The sequence below is a fragment of the Pelodiscus sinensis genome, chromosome 26 (assembly GCF_049634645.1).
Source record: "Pelodiscus sinensis isolate JC-2024 chromosome 26, ASM4963464v1, whole genome shotgun sequence".
NCBI lineage: Eukaryota > Metazoa > Chordata > Testudines > Trionychidae > Pelodiscus > Pelodiscus sinensis.
Window position 1 is genome coordinate 3901096 of NC_134736.1, and position 12300 is coordinate 3913395.

Genomic DNA, 12300 nt, shown 5'->3' on the forward strand with positions numbered 1-12300 from the left:
AGTAATTATCCACCCAACCAGCCTCAGGGAGACAGTGCGCGCATGCGCGTGTGTGGTGGGGGGAGGAGGGATGAAACAAACTCTCAAAATCATTTCAAGTGGGGGAAGGAACCATTACGGTTTATTCTATCACATCCCTCCTCCTTTGGTCTCTGTGGATTGTAAATTCCTTGCATCAGAGGCCTTCACTAAAGCCAGTGCCATGGAAATCCTGGAGAGATCTCAGAGTCCTTGTGGATCGTTCTCTGAAAACATCCATTCAGTGCACAGCAGTGATCAAAAAAGCAAATAGAATGATAGGAATCATTAAAAATGGATAGACAATAAGACAGAGAATAGCTTATTGACTCTAGAAAACCATGGTATGCCCACATCTTGAATGCTGCGTACAGATGTGGTCGCCTCATCTCAAAAAAGATATCTTGGCATTGGAAAAGGTTCAGAAAAGCGCAACAAAAATGAGGAGGGGTTTGGAACGGGTCCCATATGAAGAGAGATTAGCGAGACTGGTACTTTTCAGCTTAGAAAAGAGGAGATTAAGGGGGGATACTATAGAGGTCTATAAAATCATGACTGATGTGGAAAAAGTGAATAAGGAAAAGTTATTTACTTGTTCACATAATATAAGTACTAGAGGTCACCAAATGAAATGAATAGGTAACAGGTTTAAAACAAAGAAAAGGAAGTATTTCTTCACACAGCGTAGAGTCAACCTGTGGAACTCCTTGCCAGAGGATGTTGTGAAGACCAGGAATTTAACAGGGTTCAAAAAAGAACTAGATAAATTCATGGAGGTTAGGTCCATCAATGGCTATTAGCCAGCATGGGTAGGAACAGTGTCCCTAGCCTCTGTCTGTCAGAGGCTGGAAATGGGTGACATAAGAGGGATCACTTGATGATCCCCTGTTCTGTTCACTCCCTCTGGGGCATCTGGCATTGACCACTGTTGGAAGACAAGATACTGGGCTAGATGGATCTTCGGTCTGACCCAGTCCTGCTGTTCTTCTGTTCTTTTGTTATGTAAATAGTACCAGGGAGGAAACATGGAAGCTAGGCTCTTTAGGGCAAAGCAGGGAGGAAGTGGGGCACTGAAATGGGATGCTGGAAATCTGAGCGCAACTTTTGCCATGCCACAGACTGAGGTAGACTTTGGCCCAGTCTGTTTGCCTCCCTTGTACAATGGGAATAACAATACTTCCTTTCTCTCACCTGGTTCAGTAGCATGGAAAGTACTCGGGGCAAGGATGCTCTCAGAATGCGGATGTGCAGCTTCCTGCACAGTGTAGCCCTGGTCTCTGCTGAGGCTTCCAGCCCTGCTGGAATATCAAAGTACAGTGCTCATCACCCCTAACATGGGGGCTTGTGCATCATAAGTAAATAATCAAATCAGCCTGGAAGGGCAGGTAGGTTTGGGACAATGCAGCAATGTATTTTCAGGAAGCTGAATTGTTGCCAGCTCCTCGGTCACCCACCCTCCACACACGTCCTCCAGATTTACCCGTCGTTCAACAGCAGTTTTTCATATCAAACGCTTTCCTGTTGTGCGCTTTTGCTGAGTGACAGCGGAGAGAGCCCCGCCGAGCCACACGAGAGCCCTTTACGTACAGTGCTGTCCTTCGCCATTGGAAAATGTGTTTCAGTTCTGCCTCGGGACTGAAAACAAGTTTTTACCGCCCCTCCCCCTTTCCCCTTGCTCTAGACATGGATTGCATCCTGCCTGTTAGAATTATAGTCAGTAGGTCTGGACAGGACCTCCTGGGTCTTCTCTTGTGTCTCTCTGCTTTAGTGCTGGATTGTCTTCTGCACTTAAACCCTTTGCTTGTGTCATATCTAGCCGCCTCTTTGAAGACCTCTAGCGATGAGGAACCTCCTTGACCTCTCTCTGCAAACCATTCCATTGCCTAAGTGACCTCCTGGTTAGAAACATTTCTTCTTCCCTAATGCTTCACTTAAAATTTCCCCTGCGTCTGTTTTCAGGCTCCTCTGCTCCTAATTTATAGCCTCCTTTCACTGTTTTCATGAATGACTCCCCCAACTTCAGTATTCTTTAAAGGCAGCCGGGAAGTGGCTGTTAACTTTTAAGCGCAGCGGCACAGAGGTGGAGGAGTAGAGACGGAAGGGGTGTGATTTAAACTCTGTCTTGCAGGTGCTCTCTCTTTCCAGAAAGTCACCCCTCCAGCAAGCATGTAAGGAACCTCCTTTGATCACACAGTCCCAAGTCCCTGTGAGCTCTGTGCCTTCCCAGTGTGTATGAGCGCGTGCCAGCCTCCTTTCCCACCGATATAATTTAATGGGTAAGGACGTGGGGTACGCTCGAAACGGGGGTGCGTTTCCCCCTTCGCGAATGTGCCCAATAGCCTCCTGGATTTTCGGGGTGCGTCGCCCCGAGTGGGGATTTCTTTCCCCCCGCTTCCAAAAGGCAGCTCCTCTCTAACACTCTTGCTGTTGAAGTTAGTCCAATTTTTCAATCGGGGGCCAATTAGTTTCACAAATGAGGGCCCTGTGGTGCCATCGAGGATTTGTTACGGGCCTGCGCACTGGCCTGGCTCCTTTGTCCTCCCTTCCACCCCTGCTGGAGGCCATTGTTCTCCCCCTCAGCGGGTGCTGCTTATGGCAGATTTATATGGGCAGGCGTCCTGCCGGCTCGGGGCCTCCACTCCACAGCTGGCTGTGGTACTTAGGGCCTCAGACCCAGTGACCTCTGACCCAATCCTGCTGTCATTTTGAAAGTTACAGACCAGAAGGCTGCATACCTCTTGGGATTTACTTTGCGTGACCCATTTTGTTTTGTTTGCAGGGGTTTGGGGGACACTTCGGAGAGTTTTGTCAGCAGCCCGATTGGCATTTTTCCCTCCCCACCACCACCGACCCCCTGGAAAAAAAAAAAAAAAAGCAACGGAGAGGGGGAAACCGCCTTTGGCTACTGGTGGATGGAGTCGCTTTGTGCGTGTTCATTCTTCACTTCATAAACTCGCCCCGCATCGGATTCAAAACGCAGCCTTTGCCTGCCTTACATAGACGCTGCCAAAGGCAGCAGAAGTGAGACTTTAATACACACACACACACACACACACACACACACACACACACACACACACGGGCCACCGTGTCACTTGAGCTTGTGGCAGAGATCCAAAAAAGGCGCACTCTCCTATCGGTCCTTTGTGCTGACGCGACTTACAACGTCCAAATGTTCCAAGAACGTTCCATTCAAGCTTTTGTTTGTTTTTTTGCCTCCGCTCCCAAAGTCCTTTCTCCAGAACTTTTTTTTTTCCCTTCCCCTCCTCCCTGGAAGTGATTGACAAAATTAGTAAATCCATTCATGTAACTATTATTGTACAAGTACCAATAAATCCCACATGTAGCAGGGCACACACCTTAATGAGCTAGTGAGCTGACAAATTTGTTTACTGTAGCTGGAGGTGCTATATAATGAAATGCACTTGTATCTGCTCACTGCAGAACAAATACAGGAGGCAGCCGGGGTGCGCTTGTCTTTCTTGGAAGGAACATGCTGACAGGAATCTGGCGTATTCATTTCCATTTAGAGTTTTGAAATGTAATCATTCTGTTGGCACTTAATGTAATCCAAAATACAAGGGGTCTCTTTCTTGAGGATTCACTGGTGCCCTGACTAATGAATATGAGAGAATATCATACCTCCTTCTTGCTTGTGTTTACATTAAAGATTATACAACTGTAAGGTTCTTTGAAGACTTTTAGTCTTAGAAAGAGAGAGCCATCTGTAGCAAGCTTACATTAAAAAGGGAGCTTGAACGTGGAGAGCTTACCAGATGTGTATAGTATGTGTTAGAGACTATCTGGTATTAATGCATGGCAGAAATCTACTGAAATTCGTCAGTGTCTTGCTGCAACTCCTTCAGAAGGGCTGAAAAGAGGGAAAGGACCGAATTCATCAAGGGTTTTAAATCCGAAGTAAAAGACCGTATTGCCACATATCGATGGGAGGAAGGGGAACTGCATGTCCGCAGTCCTCCCTCAACTGCTTTTACATCCTCTTAAGATGCAGACACACACCTGTCTCCTTGTGAGTCAGCGTGCACCTGTATATCACGTCTGGGAGGATGCAGGCCCATCCTTGAACGTGGTGACGGTTATTGATGAACGTGGGGACGACTCGTTATTTATGAGGACTGTGTCCTGGGAGCATGAATGCAGGCTGTGAGAGGGGACTTATTTTGCACACAGAGAGGGGAGCCAGCCCTCCGGTAGCGTCTGGTTAGGACACCAGCTATGATCAGATGGTTATAGTCACGTAACCGATCGTTCAGTGGTCTGTTGACCCTTTCGGTGGCTCTGTAGTGCACGTGCTAACTGTTGTACTGTTACTGAAAAGGACACTGTATATTTAGAGATTCTCCTCCTTTGATTCAGCAAAGGCTCGGAGCTCAAGATAATAAGTGCCTTGTTCTGGGAAAGGTGCTGCACCTGAAATAGTCTCCAGCTGTGTTCAGCTCCCTGATGCGCTCTGTTATTTCCCTCACAGATCTAATTGGCATGGAAGCGGCACAGGTGTAAACATAGCGATTTTGTTGTAATTCATGAGCCAGAAAGTCACCTGGGAGCACTGTAATCTCCTTGGCCTTTTTGACAGCCCCCTGGCTTTACCTAAGACTCAGCATCTTTCTTTTTTTTTAAGTGTTTTCAGTGGAAGAGTTTAGCGCCTCCCTCTGGGAAGAATCCAAGACTAGTGCCTCACAGAGCACAGGCAGATGCTGCTCAAGTGCCAGGTCTCTGTGGGAGCAGTGAGAGAGGGGTACAGCGGGCCGGGGAGGATGTTGGAACAAGCTGGGTGGATAACAAGTAGGAAACTTTTAAAATGTCTTTGTTCTGGTGAGCAGAGGTGGGAGGCATACTCCAGAAAGATAGGCCCCCGTGTCCTGAGGCCTGGTAATGCAGCATGTGCGTATGCCCCTTCCCCTGTGCAAAATTACATTTCATGTCAGGGAGTAATTGCCTGAATTTAAGCCACAATAGCAAAGAGTTTCTGATTTTAGGTTGCTTCAAATAATATGACAGGCAAAGCATTAAGGAAGCAAACACACATACTCTAGGGACCAATGCTTTAGCAGCCATGCAGGACACTAGGGGTACAGCTAGACGACAAGCTTCTTTCGAAAGAGAGCATCTAGACAGCCACAAGGGTTTCGAAAAAGCAAGCCGCTTTTTCGAAAGACTGCACCCAAGCAATCTGGAGACACTCTTGCAAAAGCCCTGTTTGTGGTAAAAAACGCCTCTTTTTGAAAGAGCTCTTTCAAAAAAAAAAGGCATTCTTCCTGGTAAAAGTAGGTTTACCGATTTTGAAAAAAACCACCGCGTTTTTTAGATTTAATTTTGAAAGAACGTGATGGCAGTCTAGATGTAGGTGATTTTTTTTTTTTAAAAAAGAGGCCACTTTTTTCGAAAAAAACTCTAGGCATACCCTAGATGACCTAACAAAAAGTATAGACAAAAAGTACTTGGGATTTTAATAGAAGAGCTGTAATCCTGACCCAGTTGTTTTCAACAAAAACTTTGACTTCAGTGGGGCCAAGATTTCTCCCAGCTCAGGGTGCTGAAAATCAACCACTAGTGGGAGACTCCAGAAATGTTTTAGTATAAACGAGTACAATGCAAGGTTAAAAACTACAGCTTTTAACCCTGGGCATCCTTTAATTTTCATGTATTTGCTGGGTGCTTTGTGCTGTTGGAAGAACATTCTTTGAAAGAAAATTGAGGGAAATTGAGTATAAATGAGTACCAAAAACGTTAACAGCTACATGATGTCCCTTCAGTTTCTTCTCCCTGTCATCCTGTAGTTAGATTTTGAAAAAAAAATCCATTCAATTTAAGCAGGATTTCCTTAAAAAAGCACAAGGATGACTTCTCTCCAATGAAATCGCAACGTTTCATGAGTAATTAGCATGGCTGTTGCCTTCACTGCCATTCCAGTCAAGCTTGGAGAAGTGTACGGTGGGGTCCTGTTGCCAGGAGCCACTGATAAACTTTTATAGGGTGGCTAGTGAGATAACTTGGAAGGCTTATTTTCACTTTGGATGTCTTTTAAATAACTAACTGAATGCAGTGTGTGGTTCAAGCAAGGAAGGAGAGACAGAGCTTGTGGATTCTGTTCCTGGCTCTGGGAGGGGCATGCTCCCTAAAGATCGGGAAGATCTATTTGTTTCCAACATGGCCAGCATCTCGCATTTTAGAATCATAGAGCTGGAAGAGACCTCAGGAGCTCAAGTCCAGCCCCCTGCCCAAGGCAGGACCAATCCCAACTTGACCATGGTCATATGGGAATATTTGTGCCTCTCTTTCCCCGCCGTCACAGAAGGGTGGCCTGTTTAGGATTAGCAGAGTACTTTGCGATCCACAGGTGAAAGGGGCTAGAAAAATGCCTGGTGCCATATGCTGCATCATTCATATTATCCTCAAGTCTCAAAGGAGGGTGGCTCTGCTGTTTCACGGTGTGTTCATCACTGCTCCTCTTGTTCCGATGGCGCTACCCAGCTTGTTTTCCTGAGAGGTTGGAGTCCTGGCTCTGACACCCATGGCCGACTCTTAGCGCTACAGTGGCCTGCTCTCTGAGCTCCTGTCCTTGCAGTGGCTGATGTGGCTTCACTTTTTCAGACACTGGCTTTCTCGGACCCCCCCCCCCCCTGCCAGCACACTCCCTTACGGATGCCGAGCCAGCCCTGTCTGAGGCCTGGCAGAGAAACCTGCTGCTTTGTGACCATTTCGATTGTCTCTACCCAGCCATCTGGACCAGGAATCAGAACAGATTTGTGGCTTTGGCACGGGCATGCGCTAGTATACTACCCCACCCTGCATGTTAACTTTTTAACAGGCAGCTGCAGTGGCCTTTTTGCCCAAGAAGGCTTGCCTGACACTACTTGCCTTGCAACGGTCTTCCTGCCGAGTTCATTTCTGGCACATACCGTAAGCAAAATGTGCTTTTCATTGTTTAAGGGCAATGCACATTCCGTGGTTACCTTGCACATCTTGCTGCTGCTAATGAATTGCTAATACAATTTTCTAGATAATTTTATTTCCATAGTCCCCACATTTTAATGTGTCTCCAAAAAGGTAGCGTTTATTGGCTTAATCTCCCGGCACAATACAATTTGCACTGACTCATAGGTTCAGAACAATCAGCTATGCATAAACTAAAACAAATTGTTTAATAACACAAAAGTCTTTTTTATTGGCAGTCTGTAAATATCTGGGTGGTTTTTTTCATTTCTGCTCTTCTCTTGATGCAGCCGACTTTATAATTGTCTGTGGTTCATAGGATTGAGTTTCTGTTTGTATTTCTCTTAAGCATCCCAAGCACTACAGAGGGTTGTCAGTGTTAGTCTCTTCCAGTGATCAGCAACCAGTTGATTGGGATCTACTGGTGGATCTTGGAGTCTTTGGCAGGTGATCTTGACAGATTTGGCCAGGAAGCTTTCAAGTGCCAGCGCTTCACCTGCCCCGCTCAGCACTGCGACGCTGCTCCTGCCCTCTGTCTTGGAGCTGCCCCCCACCCCCACCTGCAGTAGCCTCTTTCTTGCTGCACAGTGCACAGGATGAAGAGGGGGGTGCTGATGTCAGGGCGCCCCTCCCTTCACCTGTGCCCCATCTCCACAGAGCAGAAGGGCAGCGATGGAGAGAGTTTGCTGGCTACTTTGGGAGGAGGAGTGAGCCTGCCTTGGTCCCCTGCACCACCACCCAAAAGCTACCTGTGGTAAGCAGTGCCCAGCTGGAGCCTGCATTCCGAACCCTGGCCCCAGTCCTGAACCCCTCCTGCTCCATGCCCTCCCCCTGGGTCCCCCGGCACTCAAACTCCCTCCCAGAGCCAGCACCCTGAACCCCTTGCTGTTCAACTACCGCAGCTCAGAACCCCTCCCCCACTCCAGATCCTTTCGCTCAGGATCAGAGTCCTCATCCCCCTACCCTGCCCCTCACCCCTCTGCCCCCAGCCTGGTAACAGTGAGTGAGGATGAGGAAGGGCGGGAGGATGGAGTGAGCAGGGGCGGGGCCTTGGAGAAGGGGGCGGGATGGAGGCGGGGCCAGGGTGTTTGGGTTTGAGGTGGATCCTGGATTGCACTTAAATTCAAAAAGTGATCTCCTGCTTAAAAAAGGTTGGAGACCCCTGTTCTATTCTAGTCAACGCTTTAGCATCTGGGGCAAAATTCTGAGCCGTTTTCATTTACAGTGTGTGCCTAGAACTCACATCAGGGCTTAAAAGGGCAGAGATGCTCAGCGCCTTGGGAGAACTTCCTGTTTAGATGTCACAGGTGTATAGGCTACGTGTTTCAAGCATGAAGGTTTGCAGAAAATTATTAAAAACAGCTACTTTGTAGTTGCGGGGGAAAGGAGGCATCAGATGAGGGAGACTGCAGAGCCTATTGGTACAGAGCCAGGCTCTAGATGGAAATCTTTCTGGCTGTATCCAGCGCACCATAAGCCCCTGAACTAGTTGCACCGTTCCCGGAGCCTACATCTGTTCTACGTGAGGTATGGCCCAATGGATGGAGCAGGAATCTACTTCTGACTCTGCTGCTGATGTGACCATGGGTGTGTCACTTACCCGCTCTCTTCCATCTAGAGCACGAGGACAGTGACACCAGCTTGCCCTGTGAAAATCACCATTCACAGCACTGGCTGCCTGTATCATCCAGAAGAGACAGGTCCATAAAAAGGGTTCTGGAGAACATTCCAAGACCTGTTTCATCCACTCAAGAGGGAAGAGTCCATGTCCTCATCTTCTGGCCACCCCTTCCACTTACCGGTACTGCCCCACCTGCCTTTCAGTTAGCTGCATTTCATCCAGCTACTTTTCCTGCATAGCACGTGCGGCTCTCGTAGGATTCTTTCGGAGGAAGCGTTTTTATCTTCATGTAAAGATTATAGCGTGATTAGTGTCAGATAAAGATGAACCAAAAGCACTTTTCTGTCTTGGTCCATGATCACCAATGAGGCACTTTCAGAATAGCAAAGTGCTTCTTCTATTTTCCCCCCGCCAAAAAAATTGCTTCTTGCCCTCCATATTCCAGATGCACATTACCAAGTTATTTTCTTCCCATTTAAACGGATTCAATTTGAAAGCCATCGTATATACATTCATAACCTTTATTTTTTAATTTGCTTCTCAGCCAGTTTAATCAGGTAGGGTTACTGTGATAATCTAGTCTGGATACTGCATTTGATAGCTTTCATGGAGTTGCTGCACTGTGTAGAGCACTTTGGTATCTGCCTAGATGGGAACGTGTTGAAGTCTTCCTTTGTTTTAGGCCAGGCTGCTGTAGAAAGAGAATGGAAATGCGGCCTTGTATTGTTTCCTAGCAAAGGAAATTCATTGACATTGTTTTTGCCATGTGTTACGAGTTTCCAGTGCCTGGTAGGACTGTAGATGTCATGTTTCCACTGAGTCTGTGTTGGGAGCATAAAAATAGTGAGTTTCAAATCGACCTTTAAATGGCTCTGTGTGTTTGGAGAAGGCATTGGGCTGCGATGAGGAATGGGTGTGTAGCAGTGTTCCCTGTATGCTGCTTGTACAGCCACTCAGGAGAAATTCTGATGCCACCCAGCTGATTAGCAGAGCACCCATAGCTAGGGGTTATTTGTTTGTTTGTTTGTTTCAACTGGTGGTGCACATTCACACATGCCTTGGTGCATATGAAAATATTATTCTGCGCATGGGTGGAAAGATTAGAGGGAACACTGGTGAGCCGTGATTCCCATTTGACAGAACGGGAGCGACACCCCAGTTTTTTGTCAGTCCACTTGAGCCATTTCATCTACTCCCCCGCAGCAGGGGAAATGCACGGAGACTGTTTTGGCTGTCGAGAGGTTACGCGCTAACGTGCCACATGACAGGCAAGCGCTGCAGGAAGCACTGGTCTTTGGGGAGCCATGCCAGTGACTCCTCTCGGGTTGAGCTTTGGAGCTGGCACGCTCTCGCCAGTCTGTCCTCTCCTGGGACCGTGTCCTTGGATTGTGCGGGTTGCCTGGACCGGGCAGCTGCAAAGAAGAAGGAATGGCCAAATTGCATCGGCGTCGTGGCCCAACCAGCGCAGCGTCCCGTCTCCGGAAGGGGCAGTCGCGCGGGCAGGGGGAATCTGCTGGCACGGTTGCTGATCAGAATTTCTCCCTTCCTCCCCCAGGGACTGACATGGCCGTCTTCTGCTTGCTGTGCGGGAAGCGGTTCCAGACCCAGACTGCCCTGCAGCAGCACATGGAAGTGCACGCAGGAGTGCGCAGCTACATCTGCAGCGAGTGCAACCGCACCTTCCCCAGCCATACGGCCCTCAAGCGGCACCTGCGTTCACATACAGGTAAACCGTGGCAGGCACTAGCTGCCCTGGGACGCTCCCGGAGGTGGCTGCCGGCCCCTGCGAGGGTTGTAGGGGGAAGGGTTTCATGCAATCTGTCGGATTTAAGATGAGCCATTGCATAGGGAATGGTGGATGCTACAGGATTGTTCCCTAAAGTGCATCCCCATTTCGTTCTCTAGTGTAGACCTACCTGTGTGCAAGGATGAAGCTTCTGTTTCTTCCCTTGATGGGACTGTTCCCTCGCCTAACAAAACTCTCAGGGTGGTTTTTTTGGCTGCTCTTTAGCATCACCTTTCCCAATTTCCTCCCCTAAGTAAGTTAGCGTCGTTGCTGGGCAGCCAGTGTTAGATGGTCCCTGAGGATGTCAGTCAGGAATCGGCATCCAGGCATGCTCAAGACTGCTCGCACTCTTCCTAAAAGCTAATCCCTGCCCCAGAGACCCGTGGGGCAGGTCTACACTTGGGTGGACCCCTCTGTGTTACTCGGGGCTGTGAAAAACTTCACAACCTCTTTGACCTCCCTTCACCGAACTCCCAGTGCATAGGTAGCTAGGTCAGCAGAAGAATCCTTCTGTCAGCCCATCACCTCTGAGAGATGGTTTAACGACACCAGTGGCAAAGGCCTCCTGTCAATTAGGGGTATGAAAGGTTAACTGGTTAACCGGTGAGCATCACCTTTAATGGGCGATGGTTACTGGTTCCGGTTAACCAGTGGGGGCTGAAGCAGCTCCCTGCCTGCCAGAGGTAGGAAGCGAATCCTGCCCCCTCCACCTGTCATCCGGGTACCATCTGCCTGGAGCAGCGCCCATCACAACACGCCTGGGCCCACCACAGAGAGGGCCGGGCTGGAACAGCCCCTCGCCCTCTTTACTCACTTAACCGGTTAAACATCATGTTTTAACCAGTTAACCAATGAAATAGGACTTTACATCCTTGCAGGCAATGCAAGAGGTATCTACGCTGTTGCGTGGTAGCGACACAGCCTCGGCTCTGTAGCTGAACTGCTGTAGCATGAACAGACTCTAGGTTACAGCAAGAGGATGCCACAAACAAATTGGAGGGAGAAGAAAGAAGCTTAGAGCAAGACAAGAGCAAAACGATCCTAGCTGGGTTCATACAGCGCTGGGCGAGGCTCTCACTGTATTTTACTGCCTTGGGGTCTGTCTACACTAGCCCCCTAGTTCGAACTAGGGAGGGTAATGTAGGCATTCGAAGTTGTAAATCAAGCCCAGGATTTAAATATCCCGTGCTTGATTTGCATCTTCCCATCCGGTCGCCATTTTTTTTTTTTTTTTAATTTACAAGTCCGGACTAACTGCCCGCATCTACACGCGGCAGGGACCCAATAGTTCCAATTAAAGCCCTAGTTCGAACGACCTGTTAAACCTCATTCCACAAGGAATAACAGGTAGTTCGAACTAGGGCTTTAATTCGAACTACCGGGTCCCTGCCGCGTGTAGATGCGGGCAGTTAGTCCGGACTTGTAAATTTCAAAAATGGCGACTGAATGGGAAGATGCAAATCAAATGCGGGATATTTAAATCCCAGGCTTGATTTGCAACTTCGAATGCCTACATTACCCTCCCTAGTTCGAACTAGGGGGCTAGTGTAGACATACCCTTTGATACTAGTGGACGCAGGCATTCCAGGGCTTGGTGGGTTCGGCTTGTGACTAGGAAAAGGAAAGTCTAAGGAAGGATTCCTCGTGAGATTTAGCGATACAGAGAAATGGTGGGGCAGTTGGAGGGGGGATGTTTCTGTTTTGATTTCTTTGAGATATAAATTCAAGGCAACGCTGCTCCCCAGCAGAACTCACCTGGGCTCTTTAAGCAGTGTGCAGGAAGTTGGCTATCTTGTGTAACGTGCCACGTGACCTTATTAGCAGGGGTGTGAATGTCCCGCATCGACTTACAGCACTAGATGCACATAATCGGCCTGGTACCCTGCCTTAATGGGATTATAGTGACCTCTGCTATGTG

General features: G+C 48.4%; 1 protein-coding gene across 9 annotated transcripts in view; it reads left to right on the forward strand.

Moving 5' to 3' along the window:
* The window catches only part of ZBTB16 (zinc finger and BTB domain containing 16), a 199007-nt gene that overhangs the window by 167714 nt on the left and 18993 nt on the right, over nt 1-12300 (forward strand). For all 9 annotated transcript variants that reach the window (XM_075909813.1, XM_075909809.1, XM_075909815.1 and 6 more), the window contains exon 5: nt 10152-10322. In XM_075909813.1, the coding sequence (XP_075765928.1) occupies nt 10152-10322 (171 nt within the window). The remainder of the gene's footprint in view (nt 1-10151; nt 10323-12300) is intronic.